This window comes from Lissotriton vulgaris, chromosome 10 (genome assembly GCF_964263255.1).
Source record: "Lissotriton vulgaris chromosome 10, aLisVul1.2, whole genome shotgun sequence".
Classification (NCBI taxonomy): domain Eukaryota; kingdom Metazoa; phylum Chordata; class Amphibia; order Caudata; family Salamandridae; genus Lissotriton; species Lissotriton vulgaris.
This window is the reverse complement of record NC_141698.1, coordinates 842,984,622-843,002,349: the sequence shown is the minus strand read 5'-3', so window position 1 is coordinate 843,002,349 and position 17,728 is coordinate 842,984,622. Positions and strand designations below refer to the sequence as shown.

Genomic DNA, 17,728 nt, shown 5'->3' with positions numbered 1-17,728 from the left:
CAATGAATGTTGCTATTAAGACCTTACTTTAAAATAATGTATATAGGCAGATCGAAATTGCTGGATGTAATGAAATTAGGTGTGGGCGAATCAAGGTCATAGGTAGATTGTAGAATAGTTTTACAATAGTTATACAATTATCTGTACAAATGTATATCTTAAAGAAACATTAGATCTTTACAGTATAACAATTTTTGTTGACAAGTAGTTTGCTGCATGCAGCATTTTAGTAGGGGTAATCAGGTAACCATGTTCCATTCATCGAGGGAATTGAGTCCTTTCTCAATAGTTTTGCAATTGTAGATCCATTTGCACTCCAGGCGGTTCAGGATAGTCTGTTGATTTCCACCCCTTGCATTGGGCAGAATTCACGCCATCAAGATGGTCCTCCTCCACAAATACTTGTACCTCTTCCAGGCGCTCCCCATTCCTCTGGACATAGACTTTTTTCGACGCCTTAAGACCCAGATGCTCCGGTTCATCTGGCAGGGGGGTCGAGCGCGGTTCTCTTTCGCAATTTTGAGGCAGCCGCAGGGGGAGGGAGGAGTGGGTCTCCCTGACATGCATTTGTACTACAAGGCGGCACAACTACGGGTACTGGTGGACTGGTCCCAACAAACCTCGGAGAAACACTGGCTACACATGGATAGGAGTGTCGCGGGCAGCTCAATCTGGGATCTGGCCTGGAAGCCCAAGGACAGGCCCCAGAAGCCTACTTTAGTACCCACACCAGTACCACCTTAAAGGTCTGGTACACGTTAGCCACTGATGATCGTTGGACTACCTTTCCGTCACCATTCACACCTATACATTTTAACCCGGAATTTCCACCAGCGCTGCAGGAGGGCCCCTTCAAAGTATGGAGAGAGGGTGGATGTAGAACTTTAACCCATCTATTCCACGGTGATACTCCACTCACCTTCGATAATTGCATGAGGGATTATGGAGTCCCTTTGTCAGAACGATAACACCATGTTCAGATGCTTCATTGGGCCACGTCGCCTAGGGTCCTCGATGCAGCCACGAGACCTCCCTCGCCCTTTGAGGCGTTCATTCTCCGGACTTCGGCTATGAAAGGTGCGGTTTCCTTTCTTTATCAGCTACTGCTTACCTCATCGGTATCGCCTTGCCCCCGCTATATGGGGCATTGGGAGTAGCTCCTGGGACTGGACATCTCGGACAAGGAGTGGTCGGCTCTATGGTGCGATATTGCCGCACATAACCACTCGTTAGACTTGAGAGAGGCCCACCCACGCTCATGGACTGGTACTTGTACCCGGACAAGTTCCATCGAATATTCCCGACGACTTCTGACAGATGTTGGAGGGGCTGCGGTTTGCTTGGGGACGTCCGCCATATTTGGTGGGTTTGCCCGATTATTCGACCATACTGGGGAGAGATCCTTTCCCATATTAAGGAGATCCTCGGCTACCCGGTGGAGGACTCTATAGCCTATGTGCTATTGGGCCTCCGAGACCCCGCTCTCGAACATCAGACACGTGCGGATAAACAAATCCTATGGCTATGTCTTGGAGCCGCCAAACTTACCTTGGCCTCAGCCTGGAAAAAAACGGAGGCTCCGGCGATTTCCCCCTGGCACGCAAAACTGTGGAAACTACTTAGCATGGAACGAGTGGCGGACATCTTCCTGGGTAACTTCAAAAACTTCCAATTCCGCTGGGGCCCCTTGGTCCGTTTTCTTTCCAAAGGTTTACCATCTGCAGTTTGTCCATCCTCCATACGCGTGCTCCATCTATTTCAGGTCTAATAGTGCAAACACATTGAATGCTTGATGAATGTTGTTGTCACCACCACTGCGGGGGTGGGAGGGGTGGCTTATTGTCTTTTGTTAATTGATTGTTTGAGGCACCCACACAGATACTAAGGCCTACCATAGCTGGACATGATAGGATATGTGCACAGGCGGCTGCTACTCCTACAGCTGCTTGGCTGGCTCGATGGACTCTTTGAACTGTGCTCGCAACTGAATTGCTTCTTGGTCTTGTGGCTCTGCCCTCCTGTTCTGCTCGATGGCAGCCTGCTGTTGCTCAATACCATTGCTAACTGCCTATACTTATGCCCCCTGCGTGGGACGATGTGCGGGATTGCCGCGGTTTTTCTCTCTTTGTTCCTTCTAATAAACTAAAAAACAAAAAATTAAAAAAAAAAATGTTATGAGGATTATACTAGAGTTCAGGAATTATGTTGCAGGGCAATTGTTGATTTCATTACAGAGACCTTTCCGCCCAGTCACTGCAGCGACTTTAGCCAGGTGAGTTACTTTGTTATTAAGGCTGGCAGGTGTTGATACTGCAATGTTTGGAGCACATTCTGTTAGAGGAGCGAAGGCTACCAAGGCCTTTAATACTGGCTCCCGCTTACAAGATATTATGACTGCGGCAGACTGGTCCTTTGATTCAACGTTTAAGACATTTTATCATAAACCGATTGTTGATGTGGCCTCAGCAGTGGTGGAACAACTTTAAACTAGCATAATTTGAGCCTCCGTGGACTGACATAGAATTAAAAAAAAATGTATTATTGGGGCTTAGTGATAATCGTTAATGACTCGTGCATACTGCCAGCCTTTCTCTAGCTCAAAGTCAATATTCAGTGCAGGTGTAGCACTACCCCACGTCATTTCCAAATCTCGCGACCATTATAACTGTCGGGACTGTAGTAGGTTCCAGAGCCGCCACACTTATCTCCCCCTCCCACTCGTTGATGTAAACGCTTGACACACAGGACGTGGCGTAATTGACTCGTGATGCCGCATCACAGGTAATGGTATATATAGCTTCTAATGGAACTAACCACTGTGGAATTCAAGAGGAGCAGCGGTAGAAAAAAAATTGTTGCGTGAGATCATGCGCTCGTGATGTGGCAACTGACCGGATGGCTCTCGGCGGAACTTTGTGAGCTAAAAGCTACTTCATGGCAGAGTCTAATAAAAGTAACAGTACCTTATAAATGTGCTGGTGCTCGTTCCTCACACACTGCCTTCACTGCCCTGACTAATGCCTGCTCAATTACTGGCAAACAGAGAAATAGATACACTGGAAGCATCGTTATCTTAGAATCACTGAAGCCTGGCTAGGGACAACAGAACGGGACATTTAGACGCTATTTCATGCATCATTGAGCGTGCTATCAGGGCCCCACAGCCAATGAGTAACATGCAAGTGTTTCCCAACCATTCCAAAGCCGCGATACATCACCCAACCACAACCAATGAAGCTAGCTGACAAAAACTCTCTAGCCAATCCAATGACAACAGTTCTTCGGAACGAATCCAAGATCGCCGCACTTTCACAGGCCAAATAAGAATATGTTTCCTCCTACTTAATTGGCTGTCAGCATCTATGTGCCATAAGATTTGCTCTCTTTTCTCAGTAATTACGGGACAAAAGACGTCCGTTAAAGAAGTGATTACGAACTGTCCACTGAAATTCTGAACTGGTTTTGACTTTAGAAGCCTGTCATTGAAAGTAAAGCCCCGGCGAAGATATGCCCCTGTTCAACACCAACCCTTACGATCCAGATGTGGGTAAGTGCTGCCTCTACAAGAGGAGGGTTTACCCCTTCCCACCCAGATGTCCTGTAGTGCCTGTCACTTCATGGGATTCTCTCCTTGGCTTGTGTTTGCCAGTAAGCGTAATTGCTCCCGTGCCAGTGTGCAAGTATGAGAACGACGTGTGTCTTCTGTAGTTTGCATTTCACTCTCGATTCAAACTACTTTTAGTTCTTTCTGTTTGTATAATTTGCGGATCTCTAACTTTCAGAAGATGTTTTTTACTTGTACTTCGAGACCTTTTTAGAAAAGCTTTCCTTAAGGTGTTTGGGCAGGTACCAGTTTAATCATAGACACGGGGAAGACTATGCATTAGTCTCAGTTATTTTGCTTTGGCCAATTTAGAGCGCTACGGAGTGTCATTTGCTTGTTCTTCTCTTTTCACATGACAGTTAACCGGGTCATATTAAAGCATCAGGAGGCGTTGACAAGGTACTTCGCTTGAGCTGGTTTCCTTCCCACAGGAGTGGCTAGTGGGGTAGACCCTTTGTTTGTAATAATACTTGTTTTATCTGATATACAGACTCTGGTCTCTTTTGGATAAGTCCTGTTTGGATGACCCCCAGTTCTGCTCTCATCCATATGCAGAAAACGTTCAGCCTGCCAACTTTGAGGGCTACCTGATGAATTCTATTGTATCCAGTGGCCAGGAGGCATTTTGTATGCACCAGAAAGAGAAAAATCGGCATCTATGCTTCAGAAAACTCTGAATGGGTGAGCTGCATGCCCCATTCGCTCTGACTAGCAAATATATGCCTATAATCCAGGGTCCTAGGAGGGGTGGGTGACCTTTGTTGTCTCGCATGCTACCACTGCTTGTAAGCCCATGGTGTTGGAGGAAGAGCTCCACATCCGCAATTGTCAGCATCGAGTCCTTACTCCCTTATGATGCGTGTGGCGGTGCTGGGAATGCTTGTCTGCAAGAGCCTGCATTGCCATCAAGTGGCTTTTTATTGCTTTGCAGAAGCAACTGAGCCATCTTCCTCCTGCCACGGTGGAACAAAGGCTCTTCCCACTAGCACCCTTTGGCCTACCTTCAACAACTTCAGTGCCAGATTCTGCAGTCCCAGGAGAAATGAATTGTTTCATTTCCATTAGCTGGTTATCTTTTCAGTAAGTTTCATGCCTGTTCTTCGATAGCCGAAGGGATTTAGATCTAATACATTATAAAACCATCCTTGACACATATAAATCAGCTATCCTAGAGAAAAAGACAGCATTCTACGAAACTAGGATTAGTTAGGCAGGAAATAAACAAAAAGAGATCTTTGCAATACTGAAAGAACTGAGCCAATTAGGGGACAAAAACGTCACTGGAGACTTGCAGACCTGTGATAGGTTTCAGGAATTTTTCATTCAAAAGGTTCGGGGTATTGTCTCAGAAATCACTGCAAATCCCGTGGACCATAGTCTCCTAGACCAGTATGCTCCATCACACCTCCCCTGCCGGAGTAGTCAGTTGACCAGCTTTCCAAAACTCGACCAGGTCACCTTAACCACCGTAGCCAAACAGACCAAATCTGGTTCGAGAATGGATCCCTGCCCGCCGGGCATTTTTCAAATGGCCCTGCCGGGAGTGGAAAAGCAGCCCTGGAACTACTCAATGAGTCCTTAGATCTGGGCTACTTACCAGAAATGCTGAAAGAGGCAAGGGTTACTCCCTTGTTGAAAAAACCAGGGGCGGATGCGTCGGCCGTAAAAAACTACAGACCCATCTCACAACTCCCTTTCCTTGCTAAAATATTAGAACAACATGTCCTGAAATCCCTTTCAAAATATCTAGATGATCACCATCTCCTACACTCTAGACAAGCGGGTTTCAGGACACATCATAGCAATGAGCTGGTGATGGTGTCGGTTCTGGATGAGCTTAGATGCAGGACCGATTAAAAAACACCAGAGTGCCCTGATTTTATTAGATCTGTCAACGGCATTCGACACGGTCAGCTATGGCATCTTGCTGTGCCGATTGTCGAATCTGGGCATAAAAGGACAAGCTCTCCAGTGCCTAAGATCCTCTCTCACCAACCGTACCCAGAGAGTCCAAATGGGGGACCAGGTGTCGACCTTGGGCTCCCTGACCTGTGGAGTCCCCCAGGGTTCTGCGTTGTCTCCACTCCTCTTTAACATCTATCTGCAGCCCTTGGTGGAGGCGCTCACAGGCAGGGGTTGCCAGGTCTTTACCTACGCGGATGACACCCAACTCCTGGTCCACCTTGACCATACCAGCCAGGGTCAAGAATCTGTGAGAAATCTTATCAGTTACACTGTAAACTGGATGGCAGCTAACTCGCTAAAAATTAAACTGGACAAAACCGAGGTGCTTATTGTCCCAGTTCAAAACAGCCCTTGGTGCGAACTGTTCTGGCCCTCGGAGTTAGGTGGGGCACCAACCCCAGTACCAGTAGTAAAGAGCCTGGGTCTGAAGATCGACTCTTAGCTGTCGATGTCTAGCCAGGTATCGACAGTAATGGGTACATGCATGAGCCTACTCAGGCAACTACGGAAACTTGTCCCTCTCCTCTCCACCTCTGTCCTACAATCAATTGTATCAGCTACGGTCATCTCCCAGCTTGACTATGGGAATGCTTTTTATTTAGGCATCCCACAGAAGTTACTACGGAGGCTGCAGGTTGTTCAAAATGACGCAGCTAGGCTAATTATTAACCTCCCTAGGCGCATAAGAGCTACCCCCCTGCTGCATAAATTGCATTGGCTGCCTATAGAGCAGCGGGTCCACTTTAAGAGCCTGTGCATAGCCCACAAGGCAATACACGGAGATGCGCCAAAATACATAAAAGACAGAGTACAAAAGTACGTGCCGGGACGGGCATTGCGTTCTTCAGAGACCTGCAGATTAACCTCTTCTAGTTACAACCTTAAGACCAAAGGGGTCAGAGCGTTTTCGATTCTCCTGCCACGGATCTGGAATGACCTACCAGAGTCCTTACGTAGGGAACCAGCCTTGCTCCCCTTTAGAAAGATGCCAAAAACACACCTGTTCAGAGCAACACTCACATCTGTTTAGCCTGTCGCCCTGAAGTCTTGCAGTGCCCTGCTTCTTCTCTTAAGCGCTTAGAGACCAGTGGTAATTTGCACTATATAAAAATAAAATAACATAACATAACATTGCTCTCTCCGATATGCAAAGCGTAAATACCCAATCTAACATTTAAGTGATAATTACTTTCTTTTTGCTTTAATAGAAAACCGTAACTCGCTACATTGCAGGCTTTTACAAATAAGCCAGGCCTTTTTTAGCAAAAATGTCTTCATTTATAAATGATGGAAATGGAATCACTTAAACATTACTAATTTTATATGGTGCAACCTTTTTTCCATTTCCTTGCAGCTTGGTGCCTGTATTTTTTAAAAAGTAAAATGTGTGCATTGGATACTTTAATTTATTCCTGAATGGAGTCATTTGTTGGCAGAGTGGGCTTTGCGTTACGATCGGATCTCCACGCTCTGCACGCATTGCTCGCACTGCTAGAAGCTGCTAGGCATCGTAGCGCCTATTACCTGACTTGCTCGCACTGCAGATTAATTAGAGATTGTAGCGCTGTACTATTGAGACCGTGCATTGATATTTACTGTAACTTTATTTTTGTCTGTGTCACCCGATTTGCCTACTTTGTTTATTGTTGTCTGACTGTGCTGACCAGTCTATTAGCGCTTGTTTAAGGTTGTGCCCCATCTCGTCCTGTTGCGCTTTTTGGCTCGCTGCCATTTTGTTTGTTTGCTTGTTGTTCTGCCTCACAGCCCGGCTATCCACCCCGCTCCCGCCTCCCAGCTGCTCCTCCCTCCCACAGAGAGTGAAGCCCTACCCATCCGGCAATAACGCTGTGACCGTCCTGAGCTTCTGCGAAGCGGTCGCTCCCCTCGCTGCTCCCTGCACATTAAGCTGGTATCGTTACGATCGGATCTCCATGCTCTGCTTGCACTGCTAGAAGCTGCCAGGCATCGTAGCGCCTATTACCTGACTTGCTCGCACTGCAGATTCATTAGAGATTGTAGCGCTGTACTATTGAGACCGTGCATTGATATTTACTGTACCATTATTTTTGTCTGTGTAACCCGCTTTGCCTGCTTTGTTTATTGTTGTCTCACTGTGCTGACCAGTCTATTAGCGCTTGTTTAAGGTCGTGCCCCATCTCGTCCTGTTGCGCTTTTTGGCTCGCTGCCATTTTGTTTGTTTGCTTGTTGTTCTGCCTCACAGCCCAGCTATCCACCCCGCTCCCGCCTCCCAGCTGCTCCTCCCTCGCCCCTCCCCCCTCCACTATCCACTTATGACTGATGCCTTTGCGCGCAGCGTTCACGCGCAGCGATCGCGCCCCATGCGTGCCGAAGGTGCACCTAAGGTAAGCCCGTCTACGCCCGTTCGCGCTTGGACCGTGCCCAGCGCCAGACCCCCCTGGTCCCCGCAAAATCCACACCACCCGCATAACGTATGCCGCCGCTACTCTCCTTGCCCTTAACCCCGGTCGCACCCCACAATGCTGCGTAGCTACCCCAGGACACACCCACGGTCCTTTCTCCTGCCACTCCTGTAAGTTCGCCTGCATCAAGACCCATACCAAATCCTCCTCCTCCAAACACAGCTCCGAATCTAACCGCCTGAAATGCATCCTGCTGAACACCCGCTCGGTCCACAAACACGCCACTGAACTCTGGGACCTACTCGACACTACATCACCGGACGTCGCCTTCCTTACAGAAACCTGGATGAACACCTCATCAGCGCCCGACATCGCCATAGCCATCCCGGACGCCTACAAGATCATCCGAAAAGATCGCACCAACCAAACAGGAGGAGGCATCGCCATCGCCCATAAGAACACCATCCGAATCACGACCAGCTCTGACGATAACCTCGCGACCGCCGAACACCTTCACTTCCAGATCCACACCGACCCCAGAACCACACTTAGAGGCACCCTCATCTACAGACTACCAGGAACCCGCACACAATTTAACGAAGACATCACTGACTTCAGCAGCCCACATGCCCACACCTCCGAGAATTACATTCTACTGGGAGACCTCAACTTCCACCTGGAAAAGAAAAACGACAGCAACACCACCACCCTTCTGGACAACCTGGACAATCTCGGACTCAAACAACTTGTTGACACCCCCACCCACTTAGCCGGACACACGCTCGACCCTATCTTCACCTCCAGCAAACACATCTCCTTCGATCACACCACAGCCCTCCACTGGACGGACCACAACTGCATTCACTTCAGCTACAAAAAGACCACGACCCACATCCCACCAGAACCTATTCCTCGAAGAAACTGGAACAAAATCACCACTGACCAACTCTTCACATCACTTAACCAAACCCCCCCCCCCGCCATATCATCGGACCCAAACCAAGCTGCCACTAATCTCACACAATGGATCACCCACAGCGCTGACAAATTAGCACCCTTTAAAAACCACCAGATCAAAAAAAGAAGCAAAAAGGCCCCTTGGTTCAACGATGACCTTAATAAATCCAAGAAGTTATGTTGTACCCTCGAGAAAACCTGGAGAAAAAACCCAACCACTGACAACCTGACCACCTTCAAGGACGCCAATCGCAAACACCACCAATTGATCCGATCCACCAAGAAATCAGCATTCAAGGATCGACTCGACGACAACGCCCACAACAGCAAGGAACTATTCAACATCGTCAAAGAATTTACCAACCCCACCGCCGGCACCAACGACATCACTCCCTCCCAGGACCTCTGCGACTCTCTATCCTCTTTCTTCCACAACAAAATCGCCGACATTCATAACAGCTTTGAAAACCTGTCCGAAGAACAACCCACTCCACCCAACTCCAAACCAAAACAGCACTCTCACAACCTTTGCGCCTGGAACCCAATCACGACTGAAGACACCATCCGCTTGATGAACTCCATCCACTCTGGATCGCCAACTGACCCATGTCCCCACCACATTTTCAACAAAGCAGACTCCATCATCGCACCCCATCTCCGCAATGTCATCAACTGCTCCTTCATCTCCGCTACCTTCCCAGAAAGCTGGAAACATGCCGAACTCGGCGCTCTTCTGAAGAAACCCACAGCGGACCCCTCTGAACTTAAAAACTACCGCCCCATCTCACTCCTCCCCTTCCCGGCCAAAGTCATCGAGAAAGCCGTCAATAGTCAGCTCGCCGCCTTCCTTGAACCCAACAATTCACTTGACCCCTCACAGTCCGGCTTCCGAGCCAAACACAGCACCGAAACCGCCCTCATCGCTGCTACAGACGACATCCGAACGCTACTGGACAACGGAGAAACAGTTGCCCTCATCCTACTTGACCTCTCCGCCGCCTTCGACACAGTCTGTCATAACACACTCATACAACGCCTCAACAACGTTGGAGTACAAGGAAAAGCGTTGGACTGGATCATCTTGTTCCTCGCCGGAAGAACCCAGAGAGTCCGCCTCCCCCCATTCAAATCAGAGGCCACTGAAGTCATATGCGGCGTACCACAAGGATCATCACTCAGTCCCACCCTCTTCAACGTGTATATGAGTCCCCTCGCATCCATCGCGCGACAACACAACCTCAACATCATCTCCTACGCTGACGACACCCAGCTGATCCTCTCCCTCACCAAAGACCCTAACACCGCCAAAACCAATCTACACGAAGGAATGAAAGAAGTAGCCGAATGGATGAAAAACAGCCGTTTAAAACTAAACTCGGACAAAACGGAAGTCCTCCTCTTAGGCTCATCCCCCGCTGCCTGGGACGACTCATGGTGGTCACCGGCCCTGTTCGCACCCATACCTACGGACCACGCATGTAACCTGGGCTTCTTCCTTGACTCCTCCCTATCGATGACCAGACAAGTCAACGCCGTCTCATCATCATGCTTCAACATCCTGCGCATGCTCAAAAAAATCTTCAGCTGGATCCCCACCGAAACAAGAAAGACAGTCACCCACGCACTAGTCACTAGCCGACTAGATTACGGAAACACCCTTTACGCCGGAACCACAGCCAAACTACAGAAAAAACTCCAACGCATCCAAAACGCCTCAGCTAGACTCATACTGGACATCCCCCGTCAAGCTCACATTTCTGGTCACCTGAAAGATCTCCACTGGCTTCCCGTCAACAAGAGAATAACGTTTAGTCTCCTCACCCACGCACACAAGGCCCTCTACGAACTAGGACCCGAATGCCTCAACAAACGACTGTCCTTCTACACACCCACTCGCCAACTACCTTCATCCAATCAAGCCCTCGCCGCAATTCCACGCATTAATAGATCCACCATTGGAGGAAGATCTTTCTCCTACTTAGCGGCCAAAACCTGGAATTCTCTCCCCACTCACCTCCGCCTCACACAGAACCACCTCTCTTTCAGGAAGCAGCTAAAAACCTGGCTATTCGATAAATAACGCACTCACCCTCCATCAAGCGCCTTGAGACCCTCTGGGTGAGTAGTGCGCTATACAAATTATTGAACTTGAACTCGCTTCCCACTTATGCAAGCATTTGTTTGCTTCTGTTTGACCATGCCAACTTTTGTATCTGCAGACTACAAAGTTCTTTGTAGTCTTAACTGTGAGTTTATGAAGTGCCAGTTTCACTTTATTCTCCGGACGCTTTCACTGGCTGCTAATAAATGTTAGTTGCTTTTGAGATATTGTCTACGCCTCCAACAGTTTAAAAGGTAATTGGTCTTGTCTGCCAAGTTTGATGGGAGGATTGATTGTTGCTCTTTCTATGTGGTCCCTAAACTTGGAATGTTTTGCCCTTGGTGGTTTGTCAAGCTGTTGGTTTTCCTCTGACTCTTCAAATGCTTTTATCATGTGCTTTTATCATGTCCTATCTCTTTTTTTTCCCTTCAAATGTTCTTGATTTTGTTAGCTTCAGGTGCCTAGTTCAATAGGTTTTGATGTGTGAATTAAGCCTAATTATCGTGACAGCAAAGATGTTAGTATCATGGTATGTAACACTCTAGAAGACAGATGGTGGCACTCTGGAATAGTTTTTGGAAGTGGTTTTATTCAGAATAAGCCCTCGACGCTCCCAGGCATCTAGTCTGGAATCCACGGCAGAAGTAACTGCTGTGGAACCCGACCGTCGCCTAGGAACCCCCGAAGGAATACAATAATATACATTTTAGGGCGTGCGGGTAAGACCGCGCGTCTTCAACACAGGAACACAGAAGTATGTATACACTACATCACCTTTCCCCCTTACAATGACAAGGAGGTAAACCACAGAAATGCATATAATTTGTCTCTTTAGGGGGGTAACCACGTTCAATCGTTCACCTAACCAAGAAGGAAACAAACTAGTAAGGGCCTCTCTACCTCTAAGCAAAGACTCACAAGAACTCTCTACATTCGTTACTCCTTTCGGGGCATTAAAGTACCTGAGATTGCTATTCGGTTTGGCATGCGCTGCAAGCGTCTTTCAGAAACTTTTGGAGCATCTGTTTGGCAATCTCCGGGGTGTACAGGCATATCAATATGATGTTCTTTTTCATGCTGATACCCTAGAAGAACACATTTGCTTGCTAAGGATAGTTGTAGTCAGTTTTTCAAAGAAAAATATGACAATCGGGAAGGATAAATGTAAGTTTGCCACTAATGAGTTAAATTACCTGGGTCACACCATTTCTAGTTCAGGTATAAAACCTAAAATGTCACTCATCAGAGCCATCAAAGAAGCTAAGGCACCCTTGGACAAGGACGCTTTGCGCTCCTTCTTAGGCCTAGCAGAATATTATGCCAGGTTTGTTCCCATGTATGCCCAAACTGTGGAACCCCTCTGGTCATTGGGAGCAGCAACATTAAGGTACACTCACTGCGAGGCTAAGTGCCTACTCCTGTCAGCTCACATTCGAAGGGAAGACCGCGCATCTTCAACACAAGAACACAGAAGTATGCATACACTACAAACACCTAGGGGCAGATTTATGTTGGACTTGTGCCACGTTTGCATCACGCAACGGCAGTGTAAATGTGGCGCATCCCTGCGACCCATTTACAACGTGACGCATCTAGGCAGATGCGTCACGTTGTAAAGCCCTGCGCCACATGTGGATGTTCTGGCGCAGGGTGGGCGTTCCGGGGCAGGTGCGCCTCGCAAAAGTGGCTGAGTGAAATCTACAAGATTTCACTCAGTCACTTTTAGGCCAATGCTAAGTCAAGACCCTGCGCCTGCTTGAAGCCGGGGTAAGGCTTGATGCAGCATTGAACAGATAGGGCACCCCTGAGCCTTGCTGGAGCTGCATCATACTTGCGACGCAGCTCCAGCAATGCGCCACATTTACGGCACAGATGCGTCACGTATCTCTGCCGTTTTTGCCCCATGGTGCGCCGCATGGGTGGCGGCGCTGCGGCGCACAATAACTGGCGCATCCCTAGGGATGCTCCAGTTATTGTAAATCTGCCCCTTAGTGAACATAGATCATTACGACTCGCTCCGTAATGTAAAGCCTCTGCACTACTACGTTGGGGAAACAAACCCGGGGGAAATAGTACACACAAAGCTGTTCCAGATTACTTTCAAAAGTTGGTATTTTCTTAAGGACTGTTGCTTTAAGAAAAACTTGTAAACCTACAGAATCGTTTCAGGTGTTTGTTTTTTACTGCCTGTTACAGAAGGTACTGGACTTCTGCAGTTTTATTTTCCTTATTGATTTAACTTTTAGCACTTTGCAATCTTGAGTACACCTAGGAGGAGGAAATCCTTAGAGTTGGTTCTCATATGCCAAGATACGGACTTGTCAAGCATCTTTAACTTTAAACTATCATAGGTCTGCTTTTTGCCAACTGTGAGCGCGCTGAACAAGCGCTTTGCAGTAAATACCAGTTCAGTGGACTCATCAAAACTGCAACTTTTCCTTACCTTTAGCGACATCTAGGATAGGGTTCTAGCTTCTTTAGGACATTCACTGAAACCATTCCCTATGTAAAACCTGGCAGATTATTGTTTGGAGTGCCAACATCACAAGGTTTTCCCACTTATATACTGAATAGTGCCGGGGATTCATTGACAGTTGTACAGGAGCAATTAATTTAAATCTGCTTTCTGAAGCTCTCAGTACCCTCCAATACTATAGTTGGATCGAGAGTTGTTTAACATCCCTTTACCTTAGCATGCACTTTTCTTTTCTCTCTCCCGCAAACCTATTAGGGCTTTTGCTGTCTCAAGATACCACTCTCTGTCCTGTAATAGTTCCTTCTCTATGCTTAAGTTGGTGTTTAACCTTGAATTGGGGTTTTATGATTAAGACAAGTTTTGCTCTGTGTTGCTCGCAACGCAAAGCAGTTCGTCAATCTGAAGTCGTGCCTTTATTGGATCACTTTAACAATGCTATAAAAGACGAAGGTTGTTTGAGTTTTTCTAAAATCTTACAAATGTGTCATCCATATTCACTGCACTATTTCTTAAGTCTTAAAGCAGCATATAAACACCCAAAAGCTAACTAAGAACCTGGAGTTATATCAAATCAGGATAGATGATTCATATTGTATGATGGAGGTACGTTGAAAATGGCGTTTTCCAAATGTTTATGATTAAATATTCTTGTTTGTCTTTTAAAAGCATAAAACTTTTGCGCATTTGTCCAGCTGATGCATGTGCTTTTGTCATTCCCGACATAGGGAGTATTGAGAAGTAGATTACCCTTAAACCCTGTTTATAGAGCTTTGGGCCCGATGAAACGTAACCATGCTTTAGCCTCTCCCTCCGCTTACTTTAGAATATAAATAGAGTGAATCTTAAGGTAGTGCAGCCTCTTCTGACCTCTAAAAAGAATTTGGAGGTAAATGTACACCTGAAAGCCTCTTTGTATGTTACCTCCCTTTTGCACAATCGCAAACTATGGGATACAGTTCTCACTCTCTTATTTCCTTACTCTAGCAGTTCATTTCTCCTTAAACACTGGCCGTGAATAGAAATTTGGACTTTCACAGGAGCCTCGTTTGTAAAAGCCTAGAGGTAAAAGAAGTTCAGTCTGTATTGTTGATGTATTTGTTCTATTTCTGGCAAAGGGTGCGTTCTATACTGACTGGTAAATGACTTAACAATAGTGTGAAAAGGGGAATGGGTGTGTGTTACTGAAGATGTGGAGCGGACTATTGTTTAATGGACGCACTTGTTTGTCAATATTGGGTTTTTGCTACAAACTTTGAACAGAAATTTTCCGCCTCTGTCCTCAAATTCCTATCAAAGATGGATGTTAATTGGCTTGTTCACAATGCACTCGTAGCCTTGACTCCCGGCTTAGGCGTTGAATGATCTTTCTAAAAACTTTCTACCTTTTATTTTCCTCCCTTAGCTTTGGGGATTCATGTCTTAACCACACCCAAACTAAAAACCAATGCCATAATCCTCAACCACCTCATAATTTCTATGTGGTAAAACATCCTCCTGCTGAAACCGAGACATCTATTTTGAAAACCCAAATCAGTGAACCAGTATGTCAACTAAGTAGACAATTCCAATAGTTTTGTTAATGAGACACCCAATCAATTCATTTCCTTTTTTCGATTCCTAACATGTCTGTCAGATTTGTTACTTTGGTCAGAAATGAGTAATTTGCATCCTAATTTTCTTCCACAAGCTCATTGCTGGCCTAATATATTTGTGTCAGAAACATGAAAAACAGAGCTGCAGGAAATACCTGCAACTTTATTTCTTTCATAGTCAAGTTGATATTTTTCTCCATCGGCTTAGTCTCTCCTGCCCGTGACCCATCTTCAATCTAAGGTTCTCATTATGATGTCGGTCGGATCTCAATCGACAGGCTATCGGTTGCGGTCCGGCCGACATCTGGTGCCACAGTCCGACCCCTACATGATGCAGGCGGTCGGAGACAGCGGGCAGAGGTACCGACTGATGCTTCGGACAGTTGGTTGGAGAGCAATATCCTACAGTAGGGGCCCCCGGTGCCTGCTCAGGCACTGCCATAGGGATTACAATGTCTATTTCAGGCAGCCTTTAAAGGTTGGTTAGACCGCCATAGAAAGGCTTCCAGAAAAAGACTTTAGGTCCCCTAGCAGGGCCCCCGTTCTCCTGCGTCCTCCGCTATGAGACCTGGGCCCCACCTGTGGTGTCTGCACAAACATCCATGTCCCGTGTGCCAGGCACCAAATGATGGCTGGCACGAAGTGCATGGATGTTTGAAAACAACCATTTTTCCAAAGCGGCTTATGCAGTGACGCTTTTTCGGCTGCAGCACAAGCCACAATGAAAAAATTGATGTTTTCGACTGCCTCATGGATGTTCACATCCTAATTTGTCAGATAGATCCGCCGACTTCGAAGTCGGGTAGTTTCCATTATGATACAATTTCAGTCGGACTTCGTAATGAGGGCCTAAGAGTCATACATTAAACTTTGTGTGAAGATCTGTTTTGGCAGTGTAAATTGTGTGGAATTCTTTGTTCCGTTTTTTCCTCCCCTCATAACTTCCTTGCCTCAAAGAAAAGATGGTAATCTTAATTCTTTATGGATGTTGATCCAGCGGGCCTAAAGAAATTCTGTCTCAAAAGCACAACCCTACACCATGATACTCACCATTAATCATAAAACTCTACACAAGGCCCATAAATGATTGAGACAAGAATTGGCCAACTGAATCATGTGACCTAATTAATCGGAACTATTTACATTTATATACAACTGCAGTTTATCATTATCATGTTTATTAAATAAAGACATTTAATTAAGTCACCTAGGCAATGGATTAACTGATGGTAACTAGACTCAAAATAATCAAGACCAGCTTGTCATTTCAAAATCTATTTTATTAACTTTATGTTCAAATGAAAAATTAAGTAAAGGAACATTAGACTGTCAGCTTCAAACAAAATCAGCACGGAAAGTATTTAAGCAAAAGAATCTCATTCCCTAAACCCTATTTCCCTAACTAAACGTAATAAAACCTAAAAAAGGAAAGTCATTAGTTTGTTCTCCCTTACGTGAGTCAAAAGTCCGTCAGCATCTCACGCTCTACAGGTTTCAGGAACGAGCCAGCAAAGCTCCTCCCAAGCGACCAAGTTTTATACCTTTTCTCTATCTAAAACTAACTAAAAGAATACTTTTTAAAAGACATCCAGCGCTTTCATTGGCTGACAGCTGTCAGTCCACATTAGATCATCCTTTTCTCATTCCAAAATCGTGCCTCTTTTAAACGTCCTTGTCTATTGTCCACAAGCGACATTGGCTTCCGAGGTATTTGCAACAACTTATTAAATAACAGTTCGCTGCTTCCTCAGCTTGGCTTTTCTGCCGCATCCTGTCCATGGAATTTATACAACACGGAGCACATCCTGCACAGTTCCTCATATTTTGTTTACTGACGATTATGAATGTGACAAACTCTCTTTTCATTCTTTTGCTGTGCTCGGCTCATTATGACAGGATTCCAAACACCCACTTATAAGCTATGCCTCAAGCCTCTTTCTCGAAGAACTAGTATGCAAAGAAACACAAAACATTATTTAATTTGAATAATGAAAGTCATTCTGTTACCCACCCCCTTTACTAATGTTAACCCATTAGTTTATGTTATCTAGCTTCAAGCACAATTAAGCAGCAGTTATAAAGACCTTCTTCACATGGGCCTCAGGATTATCCACGAGTCTCTGCCACGTAAAAAACACAACATAGACAAAAGCACATTTAAAAAGAGCACATGCCATTATTTAAACAGCCGCAACTAATGTTGACAAAACAAAGTTAGTTTATTAATTCAACGCACTCGCAAATGCAAGAAAGAGCACCTTATGTTAATTCCCTCATGTTCGTGTAAATGCATTTTTAAACTAGGTTGAATTAGTACAAATCATGCATAAACCCATTAATATTATTAATTCATTATGGAAGTATAACTTAGCGAGCGAAAACGCATTTTATTTCTGAATCTCGCTTCATCAATGTTTTATTCTGGTAGACCACCCAATTACTATTTGGACTAGAGTGCTTTTAGTGATGTTGAAATGCAAATTACTACAAAGAAATACATTTTAATTCTAAAACCACTTATAAGAAATATGAAAAATAATTATGAAGGGATATATAGGTGGATGTATAGTGCGACACCATGACCCTCATTACAGCTGACCACTTAATTCTGATGAGGCTGGTAACAGCAGTTAACCAATCCCGTCCGAGTTA

The 17,728-nt window shown here is 45.8% G+C and overlaps 1 protein-coding gene across 2 annotated transcripts in view; it reads left to right on the top strand.

Moving 5' to 3' along the window:
• Nucleotides 1–3,360: 3,360 nt before the first annotated feature.
• Nucleotides 3,361–17,728, top strand: part of STAM (signal transducing adaptor molecule) — a 252,063-nt gene continuing 237,695 nt past the window's right edge. The window contains exons 1-2 of one of the 2 annotated variants that reach the window (XM_086941775.1): nucleotides 3,412–3,547; nucleotides 14,469–14,546. Coding sequence is in view for 1 of the 2 variants with exons in the window: in XM_086941774.1 (XP_086797900.1) it covers nucleotides 3,508–3,547 (40 nt within the window). In the remaining variant the exon portion in view is untranslated. Of the gene's footprint in view, nucleotides 3,548–14,468; nucleotides 14,547–17,728 lie in introns of both variants that reach the window. The other variant, XM_086941774.1, reaches the window with a different exon arrangement.